The 15,021-nt window shown below is 33.4% G+C and overlaps 2 protein-coding genes and 1 long non-coding RNA gene across 5 annotated transcripts; 2 read left to right on the top strand and 1 right to left on the bottom strand.

The window, feature by feature from the left end:
- The first annotated feature begins 672 nt into the window (after positions 1-672).
- Positions 673-1,563, top strand: LOC127101495 (pectinesterase inhibitor 4). Its single transcript, XM_051038923.1, has one exon. It carries the CDS (start codon positions 688-690, stop codon positions 1,321-1,323), a length of 636 nt encoding a protein of 211 aa, XP_050894880.1. The 5' UTR covers positions 673-687; the 3' UTR covers positions 1,324-1,563.
- A 2,103-nt stretch (positions 1,564-3,666) lies between these two features.
- Positions 3,667-9,790, bottom strand: LOC127101494 (UMP-CMP kinase). Of its 3 annotated transcripts, none has more exons than XM_051038921.1 (9): positions 9,495-9,790; positions 9,354-9,419; positions 7,038-7,092; positions 5,589-5,696; positions 5,342-5,502; positions 4,957-5,037; positions 4,769-4,876; positions 4,155-4,219; positions 3,667-4,060 (listed from the first exon to the last, which is right to left on the bottom strand). In XM_051038921.1, exons 1-9 carry the CDS (start codon positions 9,549-9,551, stop codon positions 4,048-4,050), a joined length of 714 nt encoding a protein of 237 aa, XP_050894878.1. In that variant the 5' UTR covers positions 9,552-9,790; the 3' UTR covers positions 3,667-4,047. The 3 variants fall into 3 exon arrangements, with proteins under 3 accessions (XP_050894878.1, XP_050894877.1, XP_050894879.1); XM_051038920.1 differs by having other exon boundaries at positions 5,342-5,498; positions 5,579-5,696; positions 9,495-9,788; XM_051038922.1 differs by lacking the exon at positions 9,495-9,790 and adding an exon at positions 6,312-6,475 and having other exon boundaries at positions 5,342-5,498; positions 5,579-5,696; positions 9,354-9,416.
- Positions 9,791-14,067: 4,277 nt separating this feature from the next.
- LOC127101492 (uncharacterized) lies at positions 14,068-14,786 on the top strand. Its single transcript, XR_007794648.1, has 4 exons — positions 14,068-14,171; positions 14,254-14,338; positions 14,420-14,533; positions 14,679-14,786. It is a non-coding gene; the product is annotated as an uncharacterized LOC127101492 (long non-coding RNA).
- The last annotated feature ends 235 nt before the right edge of the window (positions 14,787-15,021 follow it).

Raw genomic sequence — 15,021 nt, 5'->3', positions numbered from 1 at the left:
AAAGCCCATTTAGATCTAAACATTAAAAAGCCTAAAACACTTAAACTTATTTCCCCTAAACATTTTTGCAGCTTGCAGCGCCGCCACCCAAACTTATTCTCTTCTTCCATTCTTCTATTTTCTACTCATTTCAACCGTACAAAAACTCCTTCATTTTTTTTTCTTCATTGCCAATATGATACATATTCATCTTATAATTGTTAAATGCGATTTTTTATAGAAAAATTAAAAATACGGTTTACCCTTTAGACGGCTTGAACCCGTTGGGTTTTAACCGGTTTTCCGGTTTGTAAGTCGTTTTTTGGAACAGTTTGTAAGACTTATTTTATCTAAACATAGATCCGGTTTTCAGTTTAATCTGTTGAACCGGCCAATCCAATTTAAATATGTTTTTCTACAATAAATTGTTATAGTTCAATATATTCCAATCAAATCAATTATGAGATCATCATGTGCGTCCCAATTTTTTTCTGTTAACTATTTGATCTTATATTACATCCCACGCGATCTAGATTCATGTAATGACGTGTCTTTTGACAATACTACGAAATCAACATGTGCCACATGCAATCCCTTCTTGTACGGTTTAGACTTGCTTGTGAACAAAATCAATTTATCATACAAGTTATCAAATTTGCCAAACTTATCATATATAAAACCCCCCTTATAATCATTTGTATTAAACCAATGCATAGAAAGCAACAAAAAAAAATGGCATTCCAATGGCATAATCTCTTCAAAATAACCTTCACCCTTCTATTCATCTCAACACTAATTCAATCTACAACATCTACACCAAACACCACCACAAATTCCACATCAACAACATACAAAAAGTTCTTAAAGAACCAATGCAACTCAACCACATACCCTAACGTTTGCTACAAGTCACTTTCCCCGTACACATCAAAAATCAAAACAAACACTTTAACACTCACCAAAATCGCTATCTACCTAGCTCTAAAATCGTCAAGAAGTGCATCAATGACATTGAAAAACCTAAGTTCAAAGAAACTAACACATGCTGAAACATTGGTTATCGCCGATTGCAGCGAAAACGTCGATGACTCGGTGGATTCGCTCGAGCAATCAGCTGATGGGCTAGTGCATTTGAATGGAACTAGAACTAATGATGAGAAGTTTCAATGGGATACTATAAAGACATGGATGAGTTCGGTTATAACAAATGCGGGAACATGTACGGATGAGTTTGATGAAATGGAAGTGAGATCTTCTGTACAAAAGAAGATTAAAACAAGTGTTGGTAATCTTGCTTCATTGACTAGTAATGCTCTTGCTTTTGTAAATAGACTTTCCTATTAAAATTCATGGTTTTAAACTATGATCACAATTATATTTGTGGTAAAATATGTGAAATACAATGTTATATTGTGCTGCAAATACTATTATAGATCTCAATTTGAAACTATGATTATTAATCATTCAATCAAGAAAATTATTGTATTAAATAATATATGTTTCTATACATACGATAATTAGATGTGTAATTATATTTTTTTAGAGTTTATATACTTATCTTGTGATGGTTGTTTCATGTGTTAATTTAATTACTTATGTTAGTGTAAATTTGTGGTCTTTACGGCGATTCATATAGATACTACAAAAGAATTACAATTTTTGAGTCTATATCTTTATAAGCAATATTTTTATCATTATTATCTTAACTAGATTTTTTTTAAAGAATGAAAGGATTGGATTAATAATCAATTTTTATTTTAAGTTATTATCACCTTACGTCATATCTCACTTGTTACCGTCTTATCTCACTTATTACCGTCCTACGTCATATCTCAAAGAATATATGATACAGAATAAAATAAAGTTAAAAGTGACGTTCTTAGAAAAAATTAGAGATTAATTGAAGTATACTGTCAGTGCAAAAAAGTTTTACACCATCAGTTAATTATAGACGTTGGATATTAAAAGAAGTTTGACTTTTATTTTAAAAATCTATAAAGTAATACAAACGGGTGATGGTGATGAACCGACGGTGTAAAACTTTTTACACTGACAGTGTATAATAATTAATCTCAAAAAACTATGTTGCATGATTATACTTCAAATGATAAATTAAATTTATCAATCAATAAATAAAAAAATATAAAAAATAACAATCTCTCTTATATATTTGTTCTAGAAAAAAAGAAAAAAAAAAGCCAGAGAATATAGGGTGAGATAATGCCAAAAAAATAAAAAATAAAAAAATAAAATAAAAATAAAAAAGATGAGTGATGAATAAAAACACCGGTGAAACAAATAAATGCGAAGAGAACATAAATGATTGAGATATTAAAATTATAAAATAAAAATAAGAAATGAGATTTAATTAGGAAAAAAAACCACTCATACCGTTTGTAGGCATGGTAATATTAGCCGTACCCGCAGGTACTCATCCGAACCCGTCCCGAAGTTGAGGGGGAAAATCCGTTTTGATTGGGTTTGGATTCGGATTTGGGTTTTCCCCGATTTTAAAATATGAAAACGGATCGGATAATGGGGACACTAGTACTAACCCCGAATCCGTCCCCGAACCAGCCCCGTTTAATTCATTATATACATTATTATTTATTTTTGATAATTTAGAATATTAAATATGTGGTCAATGTTTTGATATTTTAATTTGAATTTATTATTTAAAATATTTGAAATGTATGGATGAAATTTTTTTAGATTCTTTTATTTTAGAAAAGAAAACTATTTCTATTAAAAAAATCATTTCACTAAATGAATATTGGCGGGGACGGGGATACCTAAACCCAACCCAAACCCGTTTGGGACGGATTTGGATTTTGATTCTCCATCCCCGTTTGGATTTGGGGCGGGGAACGGGAATTGTTTGGGGATTCGGATTTGGGGAGAGATAAAAACCGTCATTGATCCGCCCCGTTGTCATGCCTACTCATTTGGGTGTCAAAGTTGACACATGTACCCGTGTCCTATATGTGACCCGCATTTTTGTTAAAAATAAATAGGTCAATCATGAAATAACATATAATTCAAAAAATTTAAAAATATTAAACAGTTTTCAAATAATTTATTAATGAAATAAATTAACACTTATTTATTATTGAAATAAACCACTTATATTAAATAATATTTTATAATTTATATACGTACATTTTAAATAATAATAGATAGATGTCAAAGTGTTCATACCGATCCCTATCCATTTTTATAGGTTTTAACCTATAATTTGCGGTGTCCCAAGACTTAATTGAAATCTTGAATTTTGAAAAAATATTTTTAATGCCAAAAACTCAAAAATCCCACAATCAAAACCCATTTCATAAAATAAATCTTTGAAAATATATATTTTTTTAATACCACAATATGTTTTTAAGTTGTAAAAGGTTTGGATTGAATTCTTTAAAAAATCAGTTAAAAAATCATGATTATCCAAGTATAATGCCATAAAAATACTTAAATTAAATAAAAGTCTTTTAAAATATTTTGAATAGACGTGTTCGCCATCTATTCAGGACGGTTGCTGGAGGAATCAATTTACAATGTGTCCATCAACAGATTCAGATTTGTGTATGATGTTACGTTTAAGCTAGTAGTATTATTATATATTTGACCAAAAATATATTTTTAATGTCTAAGAACCAACTCTAGGGCCCTTCCTTACAAGTAGGATCCAACTCATGTCAAAATCCCTCCCAGTATTATTTCCTGCACATAAATATAAATCAAATTCAAAGTTACAGATTCAAAAGAATCCAAATCCTTTTACTTGAACCAACACACTGTTGGTATTACTCAACAGTGCTTGTTTGTGTATCAAACATTTACATTCACCTACTATTATTTCTGTCAAGGGATAAGATTCGACCGCGTTAAAAAAACTCAAACCTCGAATCGATTCAACCAGTCACTTTGAAAGTTTTTAGTGGATGAGTTTTGGAGACCTGCCTAATTCCAGAACAAATCAGACAGGAATCTGGATCTTGTAGTTAACTAGGAAATAGAGTCCCTTCAAAACTTCACCCAATGCCACAATGCTCTCGCAACCCAATCACACAGCTTTCATGTAACCGTACTGCATAGTTCAGAATTACAAGTTTTCAAGTAAATAAATATGTGTTTCATAAGACAGCATATTATTAAGTATCATAAGACAATTGAATCTGTACCTCACTTGCGCAAAAACTCGCCGAACTTGCTCAAATACTTCATCCTCTGTTCCCACAGCATTGATCTGCAGAGAGTAGCTTGTCATATAATTAAGTATAACTCTTTAAGCAGAAAGAAATGCACAACTCTCTGTCAGAAGCTAATTTTCTTGTATAAAAAACCCGCCGCATAGTTATCATAATTAACACCTAGCCAGAATCCGATAAAATCAAGAGACTGATTTTGCAGTCAGATGAGACAATGGATAGGAATGGAAGTTGGTTTGTAATCTTCAGTTGTCTTTGGGTGGAGGATTTGCAAACTGACACAAACCGGTGTCCACCCCTAATCACATCTATATATAAAGCACAACAAACATACAGCTAAATCCCAAGTCTAATCATAATTTAAGTGAAACCCACAAAAGACTAGCTTGTGAATTTTCCCAACTGGAAGAAAGTAAACAAAATATTGAAGCAGCAAAGTAGCGTACACCTTAAAAGGTAAGTAATAATAAATATCTATACCAAAAGGTTAAGAGAAAAGGTAGTTTTCTGGGCAAGTGAAGGTCGCTCAAGTGTTTCAATAATGCTAGTTCAACTAAATTCAAATGAAAATTGAACTAGACAATAACCTTGTGAAGTTTCCCTTTCTTTGCATAGTAATCAACCACGGGAAGATTTAATGCTTCAAATACTTTAAGTCGTTTCTTCATTGTATCTATATTGTCATCAATTCGACCCTGCATAAAATGAGTATCATATATCAAAGAGAAGTTTCTAATCATTTGCTGATATACATCATGAAGAACTTGATAATAACCTGATTGCGGCTCAGTACCCGTTTCACCATCTCTTTTTCAGGGCACTCAAAGAAAAGAACAAAGTTTGGTTCAGAGCCAGTCTGCATAAGGAAGAGTGTTTTAGTAGAATACATGAAATTATTTGTTCTAATAAGGACAAAATGTGCATTTGCAAAGGTATAAAGAGGATGTTGCAATTTTGTAGTTAATTCAATGCATAGAAAATTCGGTGCGGACACAAAAATAACCTGAATACTATATCAGTTCATTAACATTAGAAAGAAGGGGGCGTAGGAAAAGAACATTACTTCCTTCAACTCAAATTTAAGTTGACAGTTTTCTTATGTGAAAAAATGCCCTTCAGTGCACTATTAGGGATCAATAAAGTTAAAAATTCAAACTTACAATTCGTTCAAAAGCTATGCGGTTCTCCTCACTTCTAGGGAAACCATCAATAAGAAACTTATGACTATCACCAGATGCCAGCTCTCTTAGAATCAATTTGACAGTCACTGCTGATGGAACAATTCTTCCTTCTCTAATTGTATCCAGAATCATAGAGCTGTCTTTGATGTTTTTATTGTTAAAATCATAAATATTCACCAAGGAAACAAATATAAAATTAGAATATAAGAAAATTACCCATACTCACTATCAGAAACCATCTCCTTCCTCAAAAGATCACCAGCACTCAAATGCTTAAATCCAAAGGTTTCTACAATTTTTTCACATTGTGTACCTTTTCCACTACCAGGCCCCCCTGAGAGCATGAGAACAATGTTTGATTATCAAATATCACTTATTTAAGGGCAACTAAAAACAATAGTAAATTGATTCATTAATAACTTGTGGCAACCTATTTAAATAAATAAAAAATTCCCATATAACAAGAGTTAGTAGTCCTTAGTTCAATTTAGTCGGGTTTATTTCAAGATTCAAGATAGGTTAAGCCTAGCCATTTTATTGTTAGACTTCAGCCATGCTCATTTGTGTAGTAGTATCCAGCTAGAACATGGGAACAAAAGAGTAATAAATTCAAGTGATTAGTTTAAAGCATTGCAAATAACTTTTTAATTCTTTCTACACAACTTGTATTAGACTCAAGAGTACAAACACAGAATTAGAAAAATATGGCTACTTATTGTTCTAGTATAAACCAGAATTGTAGTACTTGTTATAATAAAACGCCAAGACACGGGATATACTCCTAACACAGAGTTTTGTACTTCAAACACTGCATAAACAACAACATAACTGATCTACGTGCCTGTACCTATAACTGCCATAACCACTCAAATAACAATCACATCAAAGACATAACTGTCCTACAGAAATAAATAAATAAAATAATCGGGCCTTACTAGACTGTGACTACCTCTTGTTTCTCCTTGCATACACCTTTACTGATCTATCAACTTGCCCTTACTCTGGAGAATCAACAAGTTTTCCAGAGTGGTAGACATATACTTGACTAATATATAAACATCCTAGATATCTCAGCTCCAGCATTAATCACCCTTGATTATACTTCCCAATATCCTTGAGTTTAAAGATAGAGAGATTCTTTGTTAAAGAAAAAGATAGTGGCATTCAATTCTAGACATTATCAACAATCAACATGCATTAGCTTAACTTGTGTATCTTGTTGTGGTCAATCTTTAAAATTACAAGAAAACGGTCCTACCAACCTCAGCAGTGTACCAACCAATTCTAATGTTAAATTTAAATATGAAGACATTACATCTATATACAACGTTTATTGCAAACATAGAAACATAGGATATGCAGGAAGAGAACAGCATGAAACTCACACAGGCATTCATCAAAATAAGGGTCTATCTAGATCAGTGCTATCAATGGCGGATTATGGCTGTCAGCCAAAAATCCACCATATAAATATGGTATTGCGTACTATGGTGGATATAATAGGTGTTGTGGCCTATGTGGGTTGGCACAAAATTCGCTGTGGCAGAAATTTGACAATTCTGATTTAGATTGAAAAAGTGTTTTGTATTTTCATTTCTTATTTCCACTTTAATTACAAAAATGCTACCTTTGGTTTGACTGCAACTTAATCAACAATAAAAGCATCAATGTTTACCTAAAACAAAAGCTATAACCGTATCTTTATGTTTGGGACAAACCCAGTCCTTTTCCTGCATCAAAGGGAACAAAGAAACAATGAGATCACTGAAGTATCTTACTCTGAGACAGTATTATTCAAAAGCAGAAAACTCTTCGGCTATATAAACAGTAAATCATTGAGTCACAAACTGCAACAAGTGAAATTAAAAGCAATAAAAAGTGATCAAGAAGTTGTTTCAGCGAAATTACCAATTTAAGTTTTGAATATATCCACAAACTTGTGATTATATTTTAACAAAAACCATACAGTGAATGATGATATTAAACAAAAAATTTAACTAACCAATTAGAAAGGAACAATAAACATTGATTAGAAGAATTCATACAAGTAACTGACTTTAGCACACAGATAGTGAATATCAAAATGCAGTTGATGAGAAATAGCTTCCACCTAGTGTTGTCGATGGCGGACGGTGATCCATGGCGGCGAGCCAAAATCCCGCCATACCAGCCGCTTTGCGGCGCCGTTATAGCTGATTATGACAGAAAAACCCACAATATCGGTCGATGTTACCATTGTGGCGAGCCCAAAAATTGTCATGTATATCCACAGGCCATGGCGCCACTATTTGATATTTGATAACACTGCTTCCACCCCAAAGGCCTCAAGTATTAAAAAACTAAAATCAATTTAGTCTTTCAAGTATCACTATCTCTCCTACCAAGTCTCTGAAGTATATAAGAATAATAACTAATCCCTAAAGTATATGAAAATCTGTGTCCTTGCTATTATATATAGAAAATATGCTAAAGACACTATCTCTCCTACTAAGTCTCTAAAGTATATCTCTCCTACTAAGTCTGCATAGTATATAAGAATAATAAGTAGTCCCTAAAAGCATATGAAAATTTGTGTCTTTGCTATTATATATAGAAAATATGCTAAAGACTAATGAGACTGATCTTAATATACTAACTTCAAGGACTATCGACAGATTTCGAGTCTGTCATGTTACAAAGTTTTTATTATAAAAACCACTTTAAAAAAACATAACTATCTTTAAGGCTATGTTTGGATTGATGGAATATGATGGAGCGGGGCGGAATGGAATGGTATAAACTCATATTCCATTGTTTGGTTTGATTAAAAAGGTATGGAATGGAGCGGAACATGATGGAATGCATTCCATCACTTTCCATCACTTTTTATACCTTCCGATTTGGGCGGAATGAGAAAATTGCCCTATTCCGTTATGAAATACCCAAACAATGGAATGACATATTTATTCCATTCTGTTCCACTCCGCTTCATTCCACTTTGTTCCGCTCCGTTCGTTTTAGCGTATCTAATGCTATGTTTGAATATTGTAAAACAAACGGAGCGGAATAGAGCGGAATGGAATGGAATAAAGATATCATTCCATTGTTTGTGTATTTCATGACGGAATAGAGCAATTTTTGTCATTCTACTCAAATTGGAGGGTACAAAAAATGATGGAAAGTGATGCAATGGGATGGAATGCATTCCATCTGGTTCCGCTCCATTCCATCCTTTTTTTTAATCAATCCAAACTGTGCAACATAAATCTATACCATTCCAATCCACCAAATTTCATTCTATTCCTTCAAATCCAAACATAGCCAAATATTTTGTTTGGATTGATGGTATGGGATGGAGCGGAGCGGTATGGGATGGAGGGGTATTTTATTGTTTGGATCAATTAAAATCTAATGGAGCGGAATGGGGTGGTATGGATTCCATTCCATTCCATCACTTGTCACCATACTTCTTCCCCTCCGATTTGGGCGGAATGAAGAATTTCCGTTCTAAAATTTCCAAACGATGGAATGGAATCTTCATTCCGCTCCGCTACATTCTACTCCATTCATTTTTTATGATATCTAAACATAGCCTACGAGTGTTCCATCCATTTATTACTGTTTTTAAAAAATGAGAATCAGAACAAAAATATAAAAACAACTCCCTCCACCATAATTATAAGAACCCTTTGACAAAATTCATATGTCCTCAAATATAAGTAATTTTTCAAATTACTAGATGCATTTTTTTTCCAAACATAAGTTTAATTAATACTATTCATTTGTCTTGGAAGATAAACAAATACAGTACATCTACTCACAAAGAAAAATTTAGTAGTAATAGTTACATACAGAATATAACATTAATTATACAAAAAAATTCTTAATACAAGTGAAAAAGTTAAAAAGTGATCATACCAAACATTTTCACAAAATCATCTCCGATAGATGATTTACTAAACAAAACGATTCTCTTTCCAATAAACAAACACAAAATCACAAAATCTCGTACCTGAAAATGCAAAGGCGATCCAGTGGTAAATCTATGGAAATGATAACCGTTGTGCTTAGAACCTTCCTGAAACGAGAAAGAAGTGAAAGTGAGAATACGAAATCGATGAAGTGAAAGAGAATGAGAATGTTAGTTAATTACCTTTGTGATGTGAAGAGAAAGGGTTGATTTGAGAGTAGCGGTTGCGCGTTTCAACATTTTTCCTTCTTCAATCGTTGCCGATAAAGGGGTTTTGGAATCGATTTCGGTTTGTTTCGGTGCGGTTAGGTTGCGCTGAGAGGAGAGGAGATCCGTCAAACATGTAGCGTGCGTGATTACGCAGTGTGAGCGTGCCAGGGAACGAGTAACTGCACATGCATACCAATAACATGAGGAAATCGACACCTCAGTTGTTGAGTTTTTTTTGTTTTTTATTTCTTATGGAGACACTATTGTTGAAAGATTTGCTTTAAGATCTAGAGTTCAAACGCTTAACAACTAATATAATTATTAGAGATTAATTAGTATACGTGTAAAAGTTTTGTATTATCCGTTTTTAATTTTATAGGTAATTAATATAAAAATTAAATTTCTCCCCCATCTAATATATAACTTTTTTTATAATGTAAATGCATCTTAATTAAATTCTAATTATTAATTTTTTCCTTGTATTCTTTTTAATTATAATATATATCTATTATTTTCTTATAAAAAATATTCATAACTTCATACTCATTTTGTCTCAAAATAGATATTTTTTATTTATTTATCTTTAAATTATTTATTTCTTTAAAATATTAATACAATTTTTTTCACTAGCTTATCCTCAAAATAGATATTAATACGATTTTTTTCACTAGCTTATCCTCAAAATATATATTAATACGATTTTTTTCACTAGCTTATCCTTAATTATTTTATTTTGGTTAATAAGTGTAGAATCTACGATGAAGATAGTCGTGCTAGATCCACTCACTATAAAAGTGTTAATGAGAAGAAAAATGGAAATCAAAATCGTGGAAAACCTTATGGGGATCTAGATGATAAATAAAAATGGAAGGCTTTAGGTGGAAATAGGGGTGGACAAGAACCGTTCACCCGGCCAAATCCGTCGGTAACCGAAAAAGAAAACCGAAATGGGCGGGTTCAAACGGTCTATCGGGCCAGTGATTAAAATATAGCAGTTTCAATTGAGTTTATATGGGCGGGTCGGGTTCAAAATTCTGAACCGCGGATACCCTAACCCGCCCAATTGAGATACCTCCTAGGGTTTTCCAGCAGCCAAGTTCATTCTGTATTTCCTGTTCTCTCACTCACACGGTGTTCTCTCACTCACAGCCAAAGCATTTTTTGTTCTCTCACTCACAGTCGCACCTCCATGACAATATTCTAGCTTCAATTCTCAACATCGTTCCACCACCATCATTCACCACCCACCACCTTCAACTCTCACCACTCACCGCCCAATTTTCAATCCACGCGTCGCTTTCGGTTTCCGCTGCTTCCACACCTCAGCTCATCTTCCAACGCTTCGTGGCTCGCCGCTCTTTTCCGCCAACACACTCACCCTAATTCCGTTCCGGTATGTATTCAATCACCGTTCACCACCTAGGTTTTTATATACGATGGAGTATGAGGTTTTTCGGATGATGCTCGGAAACGCACCGTAACGTACCTATGAATTTCATGTGGTTGATGATTTTTGGAGTTTTATACGCATTATTTTGATTGGATTTAGTCTTCAACAGTTTTATGCTGAGCAATTTCTAGAAAAATTGTGAAATTAAAGAAACTTTATTATATTGTTGTTTATTGAGGATGTAAAGTGTTTGTGCCAAAATGGTTGAAATGCTGCACCTTGCAAGTTGCAACTCCTTTAATTGTCTTCATATTTGGTAATTATATTGATTGATTGTTAAGACTTTGAGTTATTTATTTGCTTCCCATTGTGAAATGCACTTGAACCGAACTGAAGATAACCAAATTGTTGACCTATGTTATGAAACTGAATTGGCGTGTGAGACATGGTTCAGCAAGGGATGGAAAAGAATGAGTGATGACATAGAAGTGATATGGTTAGACATGGAGTGTATGATGTTAAGGTTAATTCGGTTAATGTGTGTTATACACTCCAGTTAGGGTTATAATTAGGATCTATTTCCATGTGGTGAATTTATCAGCACCACACGATTACTGTTTATACACCCCCACCGTTTCTTTCCTCAGGTTTTTCTTATCTTTTCAATCAGTTCAGACATTGACTGCATTTATACAAACATGAGTGACATTGACTGCATTTGTAGTATTCTTCATTGATATAAACAAATTTGATGCGATTAATTAACCACAATTTTGCAGGATTGTCATCAAAATTATTTCTGAATTGTTCTTTATTCTCTGCAGGTTGGTGTTGTTTCTGATTATGACTTGTCTAAAGCAGAAAACAAGTAAGAGCTTGCACCATTTATTGCTTTTTTTCATACTTTAAGTGCTTTTCTTAGGACCTTTCAAATTGTTTTTACAAATTATCTTGTTGAACTTATAATTAAAAGTAAATTTTGTTGGTTAATAAGTTGAAGTAAGTTATCCAAACATTCTTAAGTCATTGTAGAAATTCAGTGCATTTCATTTTCAACTCAAATAGATATCATCTATTTTCATGTTATTTTATCTGTTAATGACTTTTTTCAAATAGCCAATTTTTACTTGATTTCTATTTTAAATTTTGCAACCTGCTTTTCCTTCAATTATGTTGATTATGGCTCCGTCATTTTTCAGTGATGGGTCAGCCTAATCAAACTATACCTACTCAATATGTCATGAATAAAGTTGGTTCAACAGCAACAACTGAAGTTGTTGGAGCAAAATTAGTTAATACCCAACCTACAAAGAAGAGGAAAGCTAGTGCAAGTGGTTCTAGGCAATCATCTGCTTGTTGGGAGCACTTTATTAGATTACCAGATGACTTAGTTGATACACCAACTGCAGCTTGTAAACACTGCCACAAAAAATACCTATGTGACCCTAGGACTCATGGCACCACCAACATGAACCATCACATTCTAAAATGTGCAAAGAAGCCTAGAACCATTGATCCCACCCAAACTATTTTGACATACCCCTCTGCAGAAGGATCTAGTTTGGGTCATGTTAGCTCCAAATTTGACAAGCAAGCTTGTAGAAAAGCTTTGTCAATTTTTGTGGTTCTAGATGAACAACCATTTAGGGCAGTTGAGGGGGAAGGTTTTAAGTATTATTCTAAAGTAATGCAGCCCCAGTTTACTCTCCCATCTAGGCGTACAGTAGCTAGAGACTGTTTTCAGCTACACTTGGATGAGAAACAAAAACTAAAAGCCTTCTTTAAGTCTGACTACAATAGAGTAGCACTTACTACTGATTGTTGGACTTCTATCCAAAATCAAAACTACTTAACCCTTACGGCACACTTTGTGGATAACGAATGGAACTATCAAAAAAGAATTATAAGCTTCACAGTTATTCCAAACCACAAGGGTGATACGGTAGGTAGGAAGATTGAAGAGGTGTTAAGGGATTGGGGAATTAGGAATGTGTCTACCATAACTGTTGATAATGCAACTTCAAATGATGTAGCTGTAGCATATTTGCATAGAAAAATATCAACTATGAATGGGATGATGGGGGATGGAAAATGTTTTCATATGAGGTGCGCTGCTCACATATTGAATTTGGTGGTAAATGAGGGTTTGAAAGATAAGCATTTGTTTATTACTAGTGTTAGGGATGCTGTTAGATTTGTCAAGTCCTCACCTCATAGGGCAGCCAAGTTTAAAGAGTGCATTGAATTTGCTGGAATAACTTGTAAAAAACTAGTATGTCTCGATGTTTCAACTCGTTGGAACGCGACATATTTGATACTTGAGGCTGCAAAGAAGTTTTAAGCTGCTTTTGATAAGCTTGAGTATGAAGAGTCGAGTTATAGGGAGTTCTTTGGAAAAGGTAGTCCTCCTAGTAGTGATGATTGGGACATTGTTAGAGCTTTCATCTCTTTTTTAAAGTTATTCTATGAAGCAACTAATGTTTTTTCCACCTCTCAAAGTGTGAGTTTGCATAGTGCTTTTCACCAAGTGTCTGCGATCTATTGTGAGTTGAAGCAAGCTACTATGAACTTGAATGGTGTTTTTGCAAGTGTGGGTGGGGACATGATGGAAAAGTATAATAGATATTGGGGGTGTGCTACTAAGATGAACAAGTTGATTTATTTTGGAATCATTTTGGATCCAAGATACAAGTTGAGTTATATTGAGTGGACTTTTAAGGATATGTATGGAGTCGTCAAATCTATAAAAGAGAGCTTACAAAAATTGTATGATTGGTATAAGCAAGCTTATGACCAAAATCATAATAGACAACCTCTTGGTAATGGTGAAAACAATGTTTCCAATGATGAAACAACAGTTGGCCGTCCTTCACTAATGGCTAGAGCCGATGCTTTTGAGCAACATTTAGAGGAACAAGACTCGATTGATCAACAAAATGAGCTTGAGGGTTTTTACTCTAGTAAGTGTGTCAAAAGGGATCCTAAATTTGACCTTCTTGTGTGGTGGAAACACAATTCAACACAATATCCTATTTTATCTACAATAGCTAAAGATATTTTTGCCACACCAGTGTCTACGGTTGCATCAGAAAGTGTCTTTAGTACGGGAGGAAGAGTCTTAGAAACTTATAGGAGCTCCCTAAAACCTGAAACGGCAGAGGCATTAATTTGCACCCAGAATTGGTTAAAGCTGTCTTTTACCTATTTCAAAGACTTGAACCTCATGGAAGATTTTGAGCTTTCTGAAGATATTATAGCAGGTAAAATTATTTTTAAAAATGTTATATCTTTATTTCATAATTGTTATATATTTCTAAAAAAATGTTTATTTCATTATTTTAGAATTTGAAGAAATTTCTTCTACAGCAAGAAGAGGATCTTTACCGTCTCAGCCACAACCTTCTGGTTGTGCTTGAAAAATATGGAGGTATATTTACTTTATTAATTTGATTTATTTATTACTTTATTCCTTTTTAAAGCTTAATATTTTTCTTGTTTAATTTTTCAGTTCAACTATGTTTTTTGAAGTCATATGTGACTTATATTTTGTGACTACTCAATGGTCAAATAATATATATTTTGTCCTGTGGATTTTGAAGATATTCAAGCTAGCCAAATTTTGGTATGCATCAAACAATATATTATTGTATTAATTATCTATGTGGTTTTTTAGTTGGATTTACTACTAATTAATTATGAATTGAAGTTGGTAATGTCATGGTCGGTTGTCCATTAGTTATATGAAGTATTGCTAATTGTGTCAATAGAACATTTTGAGGCCATGCAGGAACAATTTGGAGCTAAGACATTTTTGATATATGTAGAACCTGTGTTTAGCAAAACAGGAGAAACAATTGGTGTAAACTATATGGGAATGGAAATAACTGCTGCCTTCAGAAACTGAAACTCAGGTTTCAAACTCTGATTCAGTTGAAAATTCGCCACCAGGTTCACCTTTTGCTAGTCCCAAACTTAATCAGCCTAACTTAAATTATAATGGAGACACACCAAGTTTGGATGATGGACCAAAAACCCCGTCATTTGGTGGCCCAGGGTATGTTGTTTGTTTTTCTTTTTTAGAAGCTAAACACTTCTAGCTTATCATTCTTG

The sequence above is a fragment of the Lathyrus oleraceus genome, chromosome 7 (genome assembly GCF_024323335.1).
Source record: "Lathyrus oleraceus cultivar Zhongwan6 chromosome 7, CAAS_Psat_ZW6_1.0, whole genome shotgun sequence".
Classification (NCBI taxonomy): Eukaryota; Viridiplantae; Streptophyta; class Magnoliopsida; order Fabales; family Fabaceae; genus Lathyrus; species Lathyrus oleraceus.
This window is presented reverse-complemented; position numbering and strand designations above follow the sequence as displayed.